General features: G+C 40.3%; 1 protein-coding gene across 25 annotated transcripts in view; it reads left to right on the top strand.

The window, feature by feature from the left end:
* The window catches only part of LOC121427594, a 157,796-nt gene that overhangs the window by 117,305 nt on the left and 21,333 nt on the right, over positions 1 to 19,158 (top strand). For 24 of the 25 annotated variants that reach the window (XM_041624084.1, XM_041624250.1, XM_041624165.1 and 21 more), the window contains 6 exons: positions 5,744 to 5,839; positions 6,173 to 6,535; positions 10,757 to 10,852; positions 12,247 to 12,612; positions 13,117 to 13,212; positions 14,890 to 15,234. In XM_041624084.1, coding sequence (XP_041480018.1) covers positions 5,744 to 5,839; positions 6,173 to 6,535; positions 10,757 to 10,852; positions 12,247 to 12,612; positions 13,117 to 13,212; positions 14,890 to 15,234 — 1,362 coding nt within the window. The remainder of the gene's footprint in view (positions 1 to 5,743; positions 5,840 to 6,172; positions 6,536 to 10,756; positions 10,853 to 12,246; positions 12,613 to 13,116; positions 13,213 to 14,889; positions 15,235 to 19,158) is intronic. The other variant, XM_041624143.1, reaches the window with a different exon arrangement.

The raw sequence follows: 19,158 nt of genomic DNA, 5'->3' as shown, positions 1-19,158 counted from the left end.
AAACTCCTTTTAGGAGGAGGGAAAGACCACTCCGGTCTCCACTTTTAATCTAAGCGAGATCTTTGTAAAAAAAAAAAAAAGAAAAAGAAAAATTCTTGTTTTTCCTTTTTCAGGGTAGAGAGAGGTATCTTTGAATGGGACTAACACAGCCCCAGAGGACCTGGTGCCCTCCACGGGGACCGTCCCGATTGCAAGTTACAGAAGTCGGCCGCCTCCAGGCGAGCAGGAGGGACGCCGCGGTGAGCGCCCAGCGGCGGTGAGTATGAGGGTGCGTCGATCAGCATTCCGAATTTGCGGTCGGATGCTAAGAGAAGGAAGGCCGAGACTGTGGTGCCACGGTCTCGGACAAAGGAAAAAGTGGTAGCCAAGGCTTCCAAGCCTAAACTAGGTCCTGCCGCCGCAGCACCCATAGGGCTATGCGACCCACCGGCTACCGGGTCACCAGAAGTCCGGAGGGAGAGTGCGGTTCTCTCCCCCCGGCACAGGTCAGGATCTCTGCCGTATAAGTCGTCCTCCGTTGACAGCATCGGGAGAGATCGCCCAGCCCCTGACCGCGAGAGGCGTCACACAGACTGTAACCACAATCTGATCGTGACCACAATCTGACCCCGTCAGATTCGGGTGAAGTGTCGTTGTTGGCGGCCGCCCTGCCAGGGGCGGCAAATCGTAAGAGATCACCCGTGCCTCTTGTGCCTTCTTCTGCTCCGGCCACGCCGGCGGAGCCCGCAAAATAAGAAGAAGAAGAAGAGGTCGAAGGAGAGGTCGGCCAGCCCTGTTGCCATGGACATTCCTCCTTCAGACCCTCTTATCGGTGGCCAGATGTTACAGTCATACATGTTATGCTGCTATATTCTGCTACCGCGAGAGGCGTCACACATCGGGCTGTGACCACAATCTGACCCCGTCAGATTCGGGTGAAGTTTCATTGTCGGCGGCCGCCCTGCCAGGGGCGGCAAATCGTAAGAAATCACCCGTGCCTCTCATGCCTTCTTCTGCCCCGGCCACGCCGGCGGAGCCCGCAGAAAGAGAAGAAGAAGAGGTCGAAGGAGAGGTTGGCCAGCCCTGCTGCCATGGGCGTTCCTCCTTCAGACCCTTGTGTCGGTGGTCAGATGTTACAGCTATTCATGCTGCTACATTCTGCTACCGCGAGAGGCGTCACACATCAGACTGTGACCACAATCTGACCCCGTCAGATTCGGGTGAAGTTTCGTTGTTGACGGCCGCCCTGCCAGGGGCGGCAAATCGTAAGAAATCACCCGTGCCTCTTGTGCCTTCTTCTGCCCCGGCCACACCGGCGGAGGCCGCGAAGAAGAAGAGGTCGAAGGTGAGGTCGGCCAGCCCTGTTGCCATGGGCGTCCCTCCTTCAGACCCTTGTGTCGGTGGTCAGATGTTACAGCTATTCATGCTGCTACATTCTGCTTTCGAGTAGTGCGGGTTCACCCCACCCTCGACGTCTACTCACCCCGCTGATGCCCCTGAGCATCAAGCGAGACAAGTGGGCAATAACCACCAGACACCCGGGAAATCCTCGAGCGATTCTGTTAAATCGCCAGCCAGTGCACCGACTAACCGGGTGCCCCAAGATCGCGTGTGCTTTCCAGCATTTTCGTCGATCTCAGAGCACGTGTCCCAGCCGACACGCGGGGCCACCCCGGCGCTTACTGGACAACCCCCCGGTTCAGTCCATAGAGCGAGACTCCCTTTACGAGGACAACCCCTATCCCGCGGTCGACTTTTCAGTAAGCGCTCAGGCGCTGCTTGACAAGTATCTACCTCACATCTACCCTCCGAGCGGGGTATTGATGAAGCAAGGGAGTCCATATTTTCTCGCCCCGCCTCTTCAGGCGCTCCGAGCTCAATCGGCCGAATTGGGGGTCTCGGAGAGTGACGGGGTCGCTCTAGACGAGGCGGCTCCTACGACGAGGAAGCCGCCAGCTCCGTGGGTGTAAACCCACCCCCGCTCTGCTGCTGCCCGGAAGCGCCAGGCTCCGGCGCCGCCGTCTCGAAATTTTCAAGCCTCTCGAGGCTAGCGAGAAGGCAGAGGCAGGGGGGGGGGGGCGATTATTATGCAGGTACTCCCGAATTCGCCCTCTACGTCAAGCTCACATACGGCGACGACTCCTTCAGCGGTAACTCTCTCCATTCTTCCCCCTAAGCGGGCCCGTAGATTGGAGGTATGAATCTCTTACATACCGCATGCCGCACTTCTCTCGTGAGAATGTTTGGCTGCTTTGAGAGGACAACCTATCACGTCCGCGGACCGTCCGCCCAGGCGACGGGACCGTCGCTTTTCTGGCCTGAACCTCACTTTCTATTCGAAAGTAAGGGTGCCCTGTCTTACTTAGCTCCTACCCTTGCAACGCCAGAGTCAGGGCTAGTACAGACACCCGTTCTCCAGCGATCGCCGCTGAAGAGAGGGCGACTCTGATATGAGCACCATCACCGCTCAGCGGTATGTCTCACTATCTCATAGCTCTCCGAGCTTATGAGTATGTATATCGGATCTGAATGTCACGGCGATTAAAAGTTCTCCTGTGCTTAATAATCGCTATGCCTTCACCACCCGGTGCATTATGGTTATGTTAACCTATTTGTCTCGTATTCGGGCGGCTCGTACGAACCCTGCCCGAGCTGCCATCACCGGTCGTCCCCCCGGACACCGCCGGCAGCACCCGCACCGAATACGTGGAAGGAATCAGCTTTTCATATGCTAGATATCCCTCCTGTTGACATTCACAGCTGTTCCCCGAGTCTTTCCCGGTTGGGTAAACATCATCTCGGAGGAAAGTAACCGCCGTACATCTCATGAGATTGTTGGCTATGTACGCGCGTTCAAACTTGTTTAAAGCCCCAGGATTCTCTGTCGGCATTCTATGCCTACTTTCTGGGCACACCCACCGTACCGGGTCGGCGAGTTCACACCAAACTGTACACCGCCAGACCATCGGTCGAGCTCTAACTGTCTATCTTATAGACTGCCCTCTATGTGGGTCAATCTTGCGGGCGTCTCCGCCGCTCCCTCCTTGTGCGGAGTGGTCTACGGTGGATGTCTTTACCGTGCCCGTTAGTCGAATCGGCTTCTTTCTTAGAAATTTTTTCACGGCACACTCGAGTCGCCCCGCATGCTGCTTTCATCCTCCTTCCATGCAAGGCATGTGGCCAGGGTCACCGCACGACCGAGGATGATGTAACAGTGGATGGATGTATGCTTATGCCTTCCTAACCACGATCACTACGACCCGCCTTCTCTCGGGCCGACTGTGGATGAGCCTCTCCATGTAAGTGATTTACTTCACTGGAGTTCTTCTTTTAGAAATTTAGATTCTCATCCCCCGCTGCTTAGGGCGTCATTTTTGCCGCCCCCCCCCGCAGCTTTTTGGAGCTCCTTATCTTACCGATATCGGACTGTTCCACGCTGCCGCAACCGGCGCCGGCGGTGCTCGCTCTTACGATCACCTGAGAAACAGGCCTTGTGACTGTTTTCATAAACAACTGGTTCTCACCGCAGACTGATGGAAATTTTGTGATTACTTCCTCAAGTCTCCTTCGCTTGTTTCTTCAAGCGAGGACTTCGACACTCTTAGCCAGTTTCCGTCCCTAACTTGATAGGACAGGGCCGTTGCTACCTCATTCGATTCCGTTGGGAATGTAACGGTTGAGGTATCATATCTGGCGATGTCTGTTCGTTTAGAGCATCTCTTGATGGTCGTTTACACGTAATATCGTGACAGATTTTTTTTCGCCAGCTCCCTCTGGCGTACACTTGCTGCTGCTAGGGATTCCCCCGCCCAGCGGACAGCCATCGCAGCCTAGCCTCACGGGCTCTCTCGGCGATGGTGGCTTGAGCCAAGCCACCTCTTCCACCGCGGGCACTGCACCCTCAGATGGGTGCTTCAATCAGTATGGGAGAAAGGGGATCCTGAGTTCTCTCTCGATCACTCGGTCTAACACACTTTTGTCGTGATGTGTACCGCGCTGTATCCCTGACACGCCCGGTTGAGCTGTTTTGACCAGACTGCTCTATTCTACATAGGCAACATGTCCGCGGCATTCCTTATTAACAGGATGGCACTCAGTCGCTTTCTCGACCCTTGTCTGCCTTACGAGTGGTTTTCTTCCTAAATCCCTACTCTCCGTCGTTCCTAGTCCCCTTCGGACCGCTAGTAACTTTTTACCACAGCTCTCTATCAGAATTCTGCAGATTTCTGCCCTCACGCTTTTGAGACAGATATCGAATTCTGGGCGCTTTCTCCCACGCGGAGGCTTCCCCTACAGAAATTTCCAAGCTTGCGGGAAGCGTGCGACTAGCTTGCGCAAGCTTGCGGCATGCTAGTAACTAGCATGCGGTTAGCTTAATAAGCGTGTGATATGCGTGCAGAGTAATAGTTAAGCGATCTTTTAGCGAGCAGGGACTGTTCGCTAGCATGCACTCGCTTATTAAGCGAGTGCCCTGCTAGTCGCATGCTAGTTACTAGCAAGCGGCACGCTTAAATTTCGGTAGGGGTTCTGAGATATCTCGCCTTCTCAGATTGGTCGATTGATCACTTACTGAGCCTTAAAAGCTTCAGTTTTCCGATCACGATTCTTGTTGAAATTTTCAACAAATTTCAATTCTTACGCTCTAGTCAGCAGGTGATGTTGTTCTCCTGACACTAGGCCGAGGGCCCATGATACTTAGTATTCCTGAGTATACAGGGCATTCCTCTCGAGGACATTTTTGAGGGCCGCCTTTTGGCGCTCAACTAACTCCTTCACTTCTTTCTACTTGAAGGACATTCCGTCCAGCGAGGCGAGATTTGCTGCTTCGGCGCTTAAAGCAGCTGCGGCTTTTTCCCCCTCTCCCTAAATTTCGTTGTTTTTGTTTTTTCTTAGGCTTACAATTGAAAACATGCCTCCCTACGGTTTGAGTCCGTGCTGGTCTAGCAAATCAAGTAGATGTATGGAGTTATTGAAGTAAATTATGAAAATACTTACCTGATTTTCTTATTTACGAGATAACTCATACATCTACTTGATACCCTCCCACCGACCCTCCGCCTTGCGTAGCAACATGTTTCAACGTATGGGCTTGCGAAAGGTGAGGAAGATGGACGCTAATTGCGCGGTGATCATGGGTAGTAAGCCTGAACGGGAGAGGGCGCGCTCGCGCTTTTTAAATCCTTGGGAGTTCTATTCGGGTATGGCAGTCCAGAGGGCTGAACTAGCAAATCAAGTAGATGTATGAGTTATCTCGTAAATAAGAAAATCAGGTAAGTATTTTCATAACTGTTATGAAAAACAAGTTTAAATCACTCATTTTATGAATATTATCTGAAAACACATTGCATTGACTTTGTAAGTGAAAACATGATTTCGAGCAATTTTTGGTCTGACCTGCTTGTACATAATGTTGTGAATTATGTAACCACATACCCAGGCATCACTAATTTTGTCTCTTAAGTGCGCAAGACTTGAAAGTAGAAAGTCAGCTAGAGGTGTGGTTGACAGGTGATTTATTGCAAAAGATAGATTATTAGGGTTAAAAAGAATAGATTATTAAGTAAGTTTGTCACATTTCCTCCAATAATCCCCATCTTCTTTTTCATGTAAATGCCAGATTTCACTCTCATACTGTATCATCAAATTCATGCAACTTCTATAAAGTAATCCTTTCATCATTACAGGAAACCTTTCTTCATAGAAAAGAGATCCCCATATTCTCTAAACTTCACCTATCCAAATTGATCTTTTCATATTTTTCCAGTTACTGAATCTTGTGATGGAGACCAGAGAGTTCAGGTAGGATCTAGTTGTGATGGTGTCATAGATTGTTTTGATAATTCAGATGAACTTGGATGTGGTAAGTCTATTCCTTAGTTTAAGTATTTTTTATTCTGGTGATTTGTACAAATATAGAACTTACATTAATACATAGTGGCAAGAGAATGAATAACTTGGTGGAGAATTCCCTTTTTTTACTGTGCCATAGGGCAATGTGTTGGTTAAGAGGTTTTGTTTTTACTTGATTACAAATAAAATGAGAACAATCTCCCAGCAAAAAAAAAGATTTACAGCAACTGATTTCTTGATAGAATTATCTCTGGGCAACAAAGCAAAGTAGGTACATTTTACAAATTACAATTACTATTTTGATTATTTCTAAGTATTTCTTTCTTACTTTCTATGAAATCAGACTCAAGCTGTCCCTCAGATAGTGTTCAAACTATTCCTGCCTCCATGCCTTACTACATCATGTCTAAAAACTACCCAATGGACTATGATAATAACCTGGACTGTTTGTGGCTTCTCCAAGCTGATGCTAATCATTCTTTAGTCATTGACATCCTTGACTTCACATTGGAAAGTGGATATGACTATCTCTACATTGGACTTGGTCACAATCAATCAAATGAGAACTCTGTTGTCCTTGAGCTAACAGGATCTATAAGTCCAACTAGATACTATCTTGGAATGATGTCATATCTTCAATTTGTATCTGATTTTTTGTTTACACAATCTGGGTTCTCATTGAATGTGACATCCATTCCATTTGTATGTAAGTATGTAATGATTGTGTGGCAAATGAACCATCTTCTTCTTTTAAGTGACAATTGATATGAATAGACAAAACATCTGAAATAATCAATAATAAGGGATTCCTGTCCTTTCCTCTTATCTATTTTGCAAAGAAAGTAACTTAAATTTCTAATATATCCATCTTCTTTCACATGAGACCTTAGTGAACAAGATATGAATTACGCATGGTCGAGAAAAAGTTGCATGAAAATGTGCTTAATTTTACCTAGTCGACACCCAAGCATTTATTTTTCACACCAGAGCACTAAACTCTTCCAGTTGGTTTTACTGTTATGATTCATTCCAACTTGTAAAATGTTTCTTGGAATGGTCGGTTGAGTCAGGGTTGGTAGGATGTTGAAGGGGGGGAGGTTCCCACTTAAAAAAAAACAGGATTTCAAGCCAAAATAAGGGCTTATCTCCTGCACTTAACCCATTTCTCATTCCCACCTGTTCCGCTGTCCTTATGAAATGTAGCAATGAATGAAACGACCAAAAGAAGTTTGAGATACAAATTATTGCTGGAACATTGGATTCCCATATGTAGCCACAGATTCCAGCCTTAAGGCTTCACCCTAATACGAATGGGTGGGGGACATAATGACACCCCCTCAACGCTTCGTGCAATATTTCTGGAACACAATAATTTGGTTCCACAAATTTTATGACCCCTTTCTTTTGAAGTCTTGCTCAAATGTGGAGACTGAATTTGCGACTTACGGGTATATCATGGTTACACCATTTGACTTTACAAAGTCAATGTTAAGCTTAAAAAAATGATTGGCTCATTTTTGTCTCACCTGCATAGCAGAGTGAGACTATAGGCGCCGCTTTTCCGACGGCGGCGGCGGCGTCAACATCAAATCTTAACCTGAGGTTAAGTTTTTGAAATGACATCATAACTTAGAAAGTATATGGACCTAGTTCATGAAACTTGGCCATAAGGTTAATCAAGTATTACTGAACATCCTAATAGAGTTTCATGTCACATGACCAAGGTCAAAGGTCATTTAGGGTCAATGAACTTAGACCATGTTGGAGGAATCAATATCGAAATCTTAACCTGAGGTTAAGTTTTTGAAATGTCATCATAACTTAGAAAATATATGGACCTAGTTCATTAAACTTGGACATAAGGTTAATCAATTATCACTGAACATCCTGCATGAGTTTCACGTCACATGACCAAGGTCAAAGGTCATTTAGGGTCAATGAACTTTGGCCGAATTGGGGGTATCTGTTGAATTCCCATCATAACTTTGAAAGTTTATGGATCTGATTCATGAAACTTGTAAATAATAGTAACCAAGCATCACTGAACATTTTGTGCAAGTTTCAGGTCTCATGATTAAGGTCAAAGGTCATTTAGGGTCAATGAACTTTGGCCGAATTGTGGGTATCTGTTGAATTACCATCATAACTTTGAAAGTTTATTGATCTAGTTCATTAAAGTTGGACATTAAAGTAATCAAGTATCACTGAACATCCTGTGCGCGTTTCAGGTCACATGACCAAGGTCAAAGGTCAATGAACTTTTGCCGAATTGGGTTATCTGTTGAATTACCATCATAACTTTGAAAGTTTATGGATCTGATTCATGAAACTTGTACATAAGAGTAATCAAGTATCACTGAACATCCTGTGCGAGTTTCAGGTCACATGATCAAGGTCAAAGGTCATGTAAGGTCAATGAACTTTGGCCATGTTGGGTATTTTTGTTGAATAACCATCATATCTCTGTAAGTTTATTGGTCTAGTTCATAAAAAGTGGACATAAGAGTAGCCATGTATCACTAAACATCTTGTGCGAGTTAGAGTAGTTTTCAGCTATATTGAACTGCGTGATGCAGGTGAGACGGCCAGAGGCATTCCACTTGTTATACTTTTTGTACAAAGTCTATGGGAGATAAAATTTGTAAAAGGGGGATTATTTTTAATTCTAATTGGTCTGCTTCATTAATTTATGGTTCGATCTTAATGTGAAATGGGCTGTAATAATTTTCATTGAAAAAAAATAATAATAAAAGAAATACATAAGAAATGCTGACAATTTGACATATAATTACAGAAATAACATTTGGGAAAAAAATAGAATGTGAAGTTAAATTGGCTGTCAAATATCAAATAACGTTTTTCACATTGAATGAATATCTTTTTCCAATAAAAATAATTTTAAAATATTTTTTTTCATGTACTTGTTCGTAGTTGATGTGGTACGGAATATGTGTGACAAATTCTGGAGCGGTTCTGTGAAGGGCTGGTGGCCGTGATCAGAAGGGAGGCCATTATTGCCCCACTTGGGTCCTCAAAATCATCTTAAGTAGCCCAGTCCTTATAACCCTAAAAGGACTGGGCTATTTGAGATTTATTGAAGACTGGGGGGGGGGGGCTGAAATTTAGCAAGCACATTCTTTACCACATAGACTACAAGCTAGTAATAAAAAATAATTATTTTTTAATTATTATGAATAAAATATGCAAATTTATTCATGAAAAACATTATTTGCACAATATCTAACACCCTTTTTCACTTCAAATTTTCTTCTTTTTTGCAGATGTCATCTTTGTAATCTAATTAAAAGGTTTCCACAAAGAAAAATTGCGAAAACCAATTTTTGTCTCACCTGCATAGCAGAGTGAGACTATAGGCGCCGCTTTTCCGACGGCAGCTGCGTCAACATCAAATCTTAACCTGAGGTTAAGTTTTTGAAATGACATCATAACTTAGAAAGTATAAGGACCTAGTTCATGAAACTTGGCCATAAGGTTAATCAAGTATTACTGAACATCCAGTAGAGTTTCATGTCACATGACCAAGGTCAAAGGTCATTCAGGGTCAATGAACTTAGGCCATGTTGGGGGAATCAGTATCAAAATCTTAACCTGAGGTTAAGTTTTTGAAATGTCATCATAACTTAGAAAATATATGGACCTAGTTCATTAAACTTGGACATAAGGTTAATCAAGTATCACCAAACATCCTGCCTGAGTTTTACGTCACATGATCAAGGTCAGAGGTCATTTAGGGTCAATGAACTTTGGCCGATTTGGGGGTATCTGTTGAATTACAATCGAAACTTTAAAAGTTTTTGGATCTGATTCATGAAACCTGGACATAAGAGTAATCAAGTATCACTGAACATCCTGTGCAAGTTTCAGGTCATATGATCAAGGTCATTTAGGTCAATTAACTTTGGCCGAATGGGGGTATCTTTTGAATTACCATCATAAATTTGAAAGTGTGTTGGTCTATTTCATAAAACTTGGACATAAGAGTAATCAAGTATCACTGAACATCCTGTGCGCATTTTAGGTCACATGACCATGGTCAAAGGTCAATGAACTTTGGCCATAATGGGTTTATTTGTTGAATTACTATCATAACTTTGCAAGTTTATTGATCTGACTTTTGAAACTTGGACCTAAGAGTAATCAAGTATCACTGAATATCTTGTGCAAGTTTCAGGTCACATGATCAAGGTCAAAGGTCATGTGAGATCAATGAACTTTGCCGCATTGGGGGTATTTGTTGAATTACCATCCTATCTCTGTAAGTGTATTGGTCTAATTCATAAAACGTGGAAATAAGAGTAACCAAGTATCACTGAACATCTTGTGTGAGTTATAGTAGTTTTCAAAGTCAGCACTGCTGCTATGTCGAATCGCGTGATGCAGGTGAGACGGCCAGAGGCATTCCACTTGTTTTCTAATATATTTCTTTGTTTTTTTCTTTTTTTTCCATTTTTTTCTGATGGAATTTATTATAGATCATTTAAAAATTAAATTAAACCGAAAAGTAATTAAGTATACCAATAACAACAAAAAATAATCACCCTTTTATGAATTTCATCTCCCATAGGCATTGTACACAAAATATAAAAATGAGCCATTTTCAGCATGACATTGCAAAATAAAAAGACATGTAAGGTCGCGATGGTATACCCACATGTTGCAAATTTGGTCTCAAAAGTTACGCGAGACTTAAAAAAAAAGTCATAAAATTTTGTTGCGCTATATTTTTGCGTTTCGGAAATATCGTGCCATCATGCCCCCAGCCCCCCGTGTCCTTTTAGGGTTAAGGGTTGTGGTTTATAATACTGCCTTTTATGAGTATAATTCTTGTTATTGCAATATGAAATTTTGATAACAGGATTTTTAAAAAATATTTTATGAAAAGTAATGTTTTTGTCCTTTTTTCCAGTAACTGAATCATGTGATGCAGACCAGAGAGTTCTGGTAGGATCTAATTGTGATGGAGTCATTGATTGTTTTGATAAGTCAGATGAATTTGAATGTGGTAAGTCTTATTATTTTCACATTTCTTAGTTAAGTATTACTATTTGAATTAGCATTTTGTATGTAAATAATACATATAGGTTTATTTCTATATTGGTGCAAGAGTATTTTAGGGGGAATTTCTTTTAATATTTTTTCCTCTGTCTCTAAAAGAGAATTTGTTTGTTAAAAGAAAGACTGAAATATATTATATGTGCATTAGAAGAGTGGTATGGTTTAGTGCTGTTTTATGTAAGTAGTCTTTTCTACATGTAGCAGTCTCTTTGCTAGACTTCATCTCTTATATTTCATGAACCCTTACAATCCCTGGTGTTTTGAGTCTTGTCTGTCCGGGGGAGGAGAATTATTCCCCCCCCCTCCCTTAAAATATTGGTCGCTGATCGTGCAACCACAAAAATGATATAAACTTTGCAATTGAGTATAAGATATAACCAGTTGTCTCACGATTTACTACTGCGTTTGATACATTGTAAGAAAACTGATTATTTCTTCTACTCAATCTTTCACCATGATGAAACTATTCCACATCAAGTTTGCAATTGATTATAATGTTACTCAATGTATATGTTTTCTATGAATTAATTATGCTTATTTATGTACAAAATACTACTGGCCATTATTGACTAAATAAAGTTACTAGAATACTGTATTTTTATTGTGGATATTATTTCTGGCTAAATCTTGGTACTAAAATATGTTGTTTTTCATTGTTTTTAATATCTTCTATCTATCTTTGTGTTTTTAACTTTTGATTTTTACCATTTTTTCAATGATTTTTTGTGAGGGCTTGCATGCCTCCGGGCAACAGTGTTGAATTTTACTTTTTGAGCCCTGGCCCATTGAAAACCCTTTTAGTAAGGATGCAAAATGACCTCACAATTTTTTATATTTGTAATATGAAGAGGTCATATGATTTTTATGATATTTTTTATTGTCTTACTCAACTTTTGAGAACAATTTTTTTCCAAAGTTATGCAATATTTTGCAAGAACATATTGCACCTGAAATTGCTCAAAATGATGCTCAAGGTGTTATGTATTTTTACACCCAACTTGATTTTCCAGCTTATTAGGAATTTGATAGGCTGCAAATTTTTATTTCATATAGGTAAAAACAATTCTGATTGTATGTCATTGTTGCTTCATTCATGTTTACCTTTAATAATAGTACAACAAAAGTTACTGGGTTTTTTTTCTTCTTCTTCTGGAAACAGTACAGGCCACCAGCTGGTGTATTGTCGTACTGCTTGTCAATTACTAGAAGATGGATACAAAAATGATGTTACATGTAATTTCAGTCGGAAATTCAATTTAATAATGTCAATGCTGAGCTTAATGACAGCAAAGCGATTCATCAACTGACATTTTGTATCTTTACTTTTCTTTTGACTATTAGGCACAAGCTGTCCCTCCAACAATAGTATTCAGACTATTCCTTCCTCGATGCCTTACTCCATCATTTCTGACAATTACCCTTTTAATTACAACAATAATTTTGAGTGTTTATGGCTTCTCCAAGCTGCTGCTAACCATTCTTTAGTCATTGATATCCTGGTCTTCACATTGGAAAGTGGATATGACTATCTCTACATTGGACTTGGTCACAACCAATCAACTAATAACTCTGTTGTCCTTGAGCTAACTGGATCTATAGCCCCAACCAGATACTATCTTGGAATGAGGTCATATCTTCAATTTGTATCTGATTTTTCTATTTCACGCTCCGGTTTCTTATTGAATGTGGCATCCATTACATTAGAATGTAAGTAGGCAGGGTTGTGTTAAAAATTCAAAGATACTAAGGATGTAACAATTGTTATGAAAATAGTGGTACATGTAGTTGTAGCATTAGTATGAGGAGTACTGCTGTTTTTATCATTGTCATAATATTGGTAATGATATTTAACAAAGCTAGAGTATATATAGGAGTAGTAATAATAGTTAGAGTGGTGACAGCAGCAGTAATACTAGTAGTTGTTACTAGTACAGTAGTAGTAGGTGTTAGTAGTAAGTATAGTAGTTGTAGTAGTAGTGATAATAATGAGACTTGTAAAGTGCCAAATCCACTCTGTAGAGTGCTCAAGGCACATAAAAAGCTAAGAGTTAAATAGTTTTTATTAAGATTGTGATACTAATATATGGTATGAATTCGATATGAACTTGACATTCATTCCCTAATATATTATCATTTGAAAGAGGAACAGTATTTTTTTCAAATGATATCTATCCCTCAAAATGGTCATTGTAAAAATTGATTTTTCTCCAGTAACCGAATCTTGTGACGCAGACCAGAGAGTTCCAGTAGGATCTAAGTGTGATGGAGTCATGGATTGTTTTGATAATTCAGATGAACTTGGATGTGGTATGTTAATCAATTTCTTCTTGTACAACCATGCATTTCTGTATTGATTGATGCCCCATTTGTCTGGGTAGTTTCAGAGTTTTGTTTTTGTTTTGGATACATTTGCTTTCAAAAGCACCAAGTGGGATATCACTTACATTGTTTACACATAAACGTGTAAAATCAATATATTTTTTTTCCAGCAGAAGGGAGAGAAAAGGATGAGTGAAATCTTCCTCACAAACTATATCATGGTCAGGTTCATTGCTAGGAGTTATTAGTCATGGCACCAATATGAAAGTGGTGCCTTTTTTTCTTTGAGAAGTCAAGATTTACTCTTTTCTTTATTCAATGTACATGAAGTACATGTATGGTCTATTTTGGTCAGATTATCAGATTATAATTTTTTTTGTTATTCACTGCCCTAGTGAATATAAAAAGGAATCATGCCACTGTATTGCTTAAACTCATGCTTACAGTTTTCTCTTCAGTCTGGATTTATTTGTCCCAAAATTGTACTTTTTAAACCTATTTTTCAATTTTGGTTTAACATGATGGAAATGCATGTCATAATGAAATACATGCATCCTCAACATGATAAACAATATTTCTATGTGTTTTGCTGTTTCTTGTGATGTAGAATTAGTGTAAATTAAGCTTTTTAATTTGATGTTGAATGTATTTTTATGTAAATTTTTTTAAAGGGTTATTGCAATTCAGCTTTTCAGCATTCCAGCCTTCCGTCCGTCCCCCCACTTGGTTTCCACGCAATAACTCAAAAAATATGAAATGGATTTTTGAAATATTTGGTGTGCACATGTAGGTAGATAATACCAAAATAAAGCATAAGTTTGAATTCGGAGTCCAGTTGTCAAAGGTCAAAGGTGACAGCTCATTAGATATGCGAGTTGGTTTCCGCATGATAACTTATGAAATATCCAACAGATTAAAGAAGTTTAGGTGTATAGGTAGATGACACTGAAAAAGAGGCTAAGTTCGAATTCAGAGTCCGCAGTTCAAAGGTTAAAGGTCACAGCACATTAAATATGCAAGTTGGTTTCCACCTGATCACTTATGAAATATTCAATAGATTTTTAAAAAATTTTGTGACTCGGTAGATGAAACCAAATTAAAGGCTAAGTTTGATTTCGGAGCCCACAGGTCAAAGATTGCAGCTTATTATGTAAGTTGGTTTCGGCATAGTAACTTTGCAAATAATCAACAGATTTCAAAGAATTTTGATTGTGAAATCCGCAGGTCAAAGGTCACAGCTCATTAGATATGCAAGTTGGTTTCTGAATAGTAACTTAGGGAATGATAAACAGTTTAACAAAATCATTGGTGTATACATGTAGGTTTCTTAAGTTCAATAGTATTGAATGAATTTCTGATGGCATTAAGCGGGAGCATCTGTGTCCTTCTGTGTCCTTTGGACATGTTAAATTCCAAGTTTATTGAGTGTTTTATCCTCAAATCAGTGACTTTTTTCATTCACATAAATGCTTCATTTTTCTATTGCAAACTCATTTAATTTGTATTTGATAAAATGCATTTAATACTTTTTAATCAGAGACCAGTGAAATTAATGACTCAATCAAATTTTGTTTTGAATTGGATTTGAACCATCAAACACTTGAAAATCTCTTTTTAAAAAACTATAGATGTTTAACAGTTAAATCTGTTTCAATCCTAATCTAGCTAATATTTCACTCTCGGTTGGAGAAATGTACAATCTGACATCACCTGGATATCCTTCCAACTATGACAACAATCTTAACCTGGTATGGACCATATTAGCACCTTCAGATTATCGCATCATTATATACGCAACAAGCATCAGCACAGAACCTGAATATGATTTTCTGTATATTGGCAAGGGATTGACCTTTGACCCCAACAATCGTTTAGTGGAGTTTACAGGGTATTATGATAAGAGTTTAGAAGTTCTTCTGCCTGGGAATAAAGCTTTTATCATCTTCACTAGTGATTTTAGTACTACCAGACAGGGATTCTTCCTTGAAATATCAACTTCTAGTGAACCAGGTGAGTCAAAGTGGATGAATCTCTGTATATATTAGGTTTACATGGATTTATTGTTTGATATATTGGATATAATTTTGCTGATATAAAAGTGATCTTAAGGTGGTTCCTGTAGTTCTATATAGGATATTTTTATCCTGCTACCAAACAAATTTTGTGAGTGATATATTAGAGTCAGACGGATGGTAGTTTTTATTCAATTTTTAGGAAATTTTGCTGACATATTGGTCTTGAGGTTAAGATGGGTATGACATATTTCCCAATGTATGGGAAATTGTGTTACTGTATCAATATAGTATGGCAAAAATTAGTCAAAGAAAAGGTGTTGCTGTTTGAACTTCTTCCTCAATTTTTGACAAGTGCATGCTCATGAATTTTTGCACAAACATTGGTCTTGGGGTACAGGCATGTAAGACCTACATGTATCTCTCATATGTGTTGGAAACTGTGTTCCCATATCTATTCTTAGTTAACTCTTCATGCATTACGTTCGCATTATTGCACATCCATAGGCGTGTTTCATTTGCATTTTTGCACAACCACACATTTCCCATAGACGTCCCCTGTCCCATTGTTTTTCGAACAATTGCATGCCACGGAGCGTGCCAAGCTACAATGTATAGCCTATACCATAGTATAGAGATCAGCGGTAACCCAAAAATCCCCCAAAATCAATACATCCTGATCACAGCCAGGAAGTTCATTGAAAAAGGAGAAGAGAAAATCAATAAAACCCTCCTCACAAACAATACCATGGCCAGGTTTATTGTTAGGAGTCTGTGACTCATGGCACGAATGTGAATGGAGTGCAGTACCTTGACCAGGCAAAAATTTAATCTTTTGATTTTGGTTTCAATACAAAGCTTGTGTAATGAACAGTCCAAGTGGATAAATAAAAATCATGCCACTAACACAAGAACCGAAGTAAAAGGGGGGCTAAATTTTGTTGGAAGTATTAGGAGAAAGCATTTGAAAATGTAATTCACTATACATTTTTTAGTCGATTTGACAGTCTCATAGGCTCAATACACCAACCTAGAAATGTTCTTTCCGATGAAGTTTTTTTCTTGATTCGTGTTCCTAAGGGGTCCTAGAACAAATTCAGCTTTGTTGCCAAAAGTTGCCGTTTGGGCAATTTTGCTAATTTGCATAAATCCAAAATGGCCGCCAGATGCCATCTTGAAAACCTAACTTTTGAACCCCTGTCCACAAAATGATGAGTAATGACTCGTTTTAGGGGTTTAGAGATGTGTAGAACTGATTTCTGTAATAATTTTTGCAAAATAAGGTCATCTTCAGGTCAAATCCAAGATGGCCGCCATATGCAATCTTGAAAAATTGACTTTTGTTCCCCTTGCCCAAGAATGACGAGTAATACCTCTACTTAGGGGTTTTGGGGTGTGCAGAATCCATTTCTGCTTTCTATTTTGCAATATAATGTCATCTTCAGGTCAAATCCAAGATGGCCGCCATATGACACCATCTTGAAATATCAATTTTTGAACCCTTTGCCCCAGAATCATGCATAATAACTCTATTAATGAGTCATTAGGTATGTTGATTCAATTCATGTAGTTATTTTGCACAAAGGATAATCTTCAGTTAAAATCCAAGATGGCCGCAACCGCCATCTTGAAAAATTACTGTCTGAGGCTTATACGTGTTAATTAGAACTAATGTAAAGGGATTTCAGTAAGATACTCATTTCTTTTATTAATTCTCAAGTTTTTGTCCCAGAATCATGAATAATATCCCTCTTTTCGTGAGTTATTTGGTATGTTTATTCAATTTCTGTTCATAATTTTGCAATGTAGGATCATCTCCAGGTCAAAATAATCCAACATGACCACTAAACGCCATATTAAGAAAAAAAAACTACTTCCGAGACTATTGAACCTTGAAGAAGTGCTGTCCCTAATAAGGTTGTTGTTATGTATTGGAGCTCATGTAAGGGGATTTCAGTGAGAATGATTCATTTCTTTTAATCACTCCATTTTTAGTTTGAGGTCAAGTCATGTCTAAGATGGTCAGATGGTTGATAGATTTCGTCATTAACCGCTTACTTTAGAATTAAACCATTCAAGGTTTGGGCTATGATTTCAGGAGTTTTGATCCCTTTTTTATTTCTGTGCAACCATGCTTTTCCAGTGAAATGACTTTAAAGTATTATTTGAATTAAAAAGTGATTTCTCCTTTTTTTTTTCAAAAAAATTGATTTAATTATTAACTTCCTTTATAATTATTATTGGTCTTTTCCTCCTGACAAGAGCCATTGACTTGGTCAGCAGGAGTGCACTCTTTAGCCTCCTGCAGAAGATAGGCTCCCCAAGACTGTTCCACGGTCAGGATTGTTCTCATTCGTAAAATGTTTTACGGAAACGATATCGCCCCTGCCTCTCAAGAAGTGGGAGTACAAGACCTAGTCATACATAACAGCTGCCTGTCTTGTGCATGTAAGGGGTTTGGACCATCCATCAGACTTTGAGACAGTCAGAAATCCTGATAGACTAAAGACACCGAATGTCCTCCAGAAATGTATATCAACAGCACACACTCGTCTGGTTATGGTGGACTCCTCACCTACCTTGGACCGACTATATGTCTCTTGTCCCCTTTCACAGGACAAGCATATAAGCATCAGGATTGTAAAATCTGTCACAGTCATGGCCAAGCTCCTGCACGGAAGTAAGTCCTGGAAAACGTACGCCGACAAAGAAAAGTGGCTAAACACCTTCCATGTCAGCTGCCTCGGACGTATCATGCATGTTAAATGGCAGGACAAAGTGAAAAATACAGAGGCCCTTCAGCGTACGTGCTGGCATCAAAAGCTTATTCTCGCTCCTTAGTCAAAGGCACCTCAGGTGGTTGGGGCATGTTTGCCCCATGAAACCTTGGCGAATCCCTTCTTGGATTCGCCAAGGTAAGGTAAGCTGTGTGATTGGTCTCACCCCATCGATAGATCACACCTCCGTTTTAAAGACACATGCAAATATGACATAAAACTTGCCGGCATAGACACTAACACTTATGAAGGTGTAGATGATAGTCGCCATCCATTCTCTGGAGAGCTACTAAGTACAGGGGTCAAGACGTCAGAAAATAATCGGAATGCTAAATTGGCAGACCAAAGGCCTAGGAGGAAGGCTAGGGCAGCATCTCTATATAAACGTGTCTCAGCGCCATCCTCCTTCATCTGTAAAACTTTGCTCTAGAGACTGCCACTCTAGAGTGGTGCTCTATAGTCACTCTCAAAAATGTAAGGCCTAGCGCTACACCATCGTCTTTTAAGGCGAACTGATGCCTACCAATCATTGGACACATTGATTTAGAAAAATAATATTGACAAAACACTTTCAAATTGAAATAAGACCCTAAAAGCCTCTTCAGTACAAAGGTATGAATGGACCATAAAAAAATACAATCGAAATGGATAGCCCAAACCTAGAGGATTCATTCTAAGTTGAGCAATTAATGTTGAAATGAACTTGAGAATTAATGAAAGAAATGAGTATTCTTACTGAAATCCCTTTACATTAGTTCTAACACGTATATTAAGCCTCAGACAGTAATTTTTCAAGATGGCGGTTGGCGGCCATCTTGGATTTGATCTGAAGATTATCTTTTGTGCAAAATAACTACATGAATTGAATCAACATACCTAATGACTCATTAATAGAGTTATTATGCATCTGGGGCAAAGGCTTCAACAATTGATATTTCAAGATGGCGTCATATGGCGGCCATCTTGGATTTGACCTGAAGATGACATTATATTGCAAAATAGAAAGCAGAAATGGATTCTGCACACCCCAAAACCCCTAAATAGAGGTATTACTCGTCATTCTGGGGCAAGGGGAACACAAGTAAATTTTTCAAGATTGCATATGGCGGCCATCTTGGATTTGACCTAAAGATGACCTTATATTG

This window comes from Lytechinus variegatus, chromosome 1 (genome assembly GCF_018143015.1).
Source record: "Lytechinus variegatus isolate NC3 chromosome 1, Lvar_3.0, whole genome shotgun sequence".
Lineage (NCBI taxonomy): Eukaryota > Metazoa > Echinodermata > Echinoidea > Temnopleuroida > Toxopneustidae > Lytechinus > Lytechinus variegatus.
Note: the sequence above shows the minus strand (reverse complement) of the source record. Positions and strands in the feature narration are given on the sequence as shown.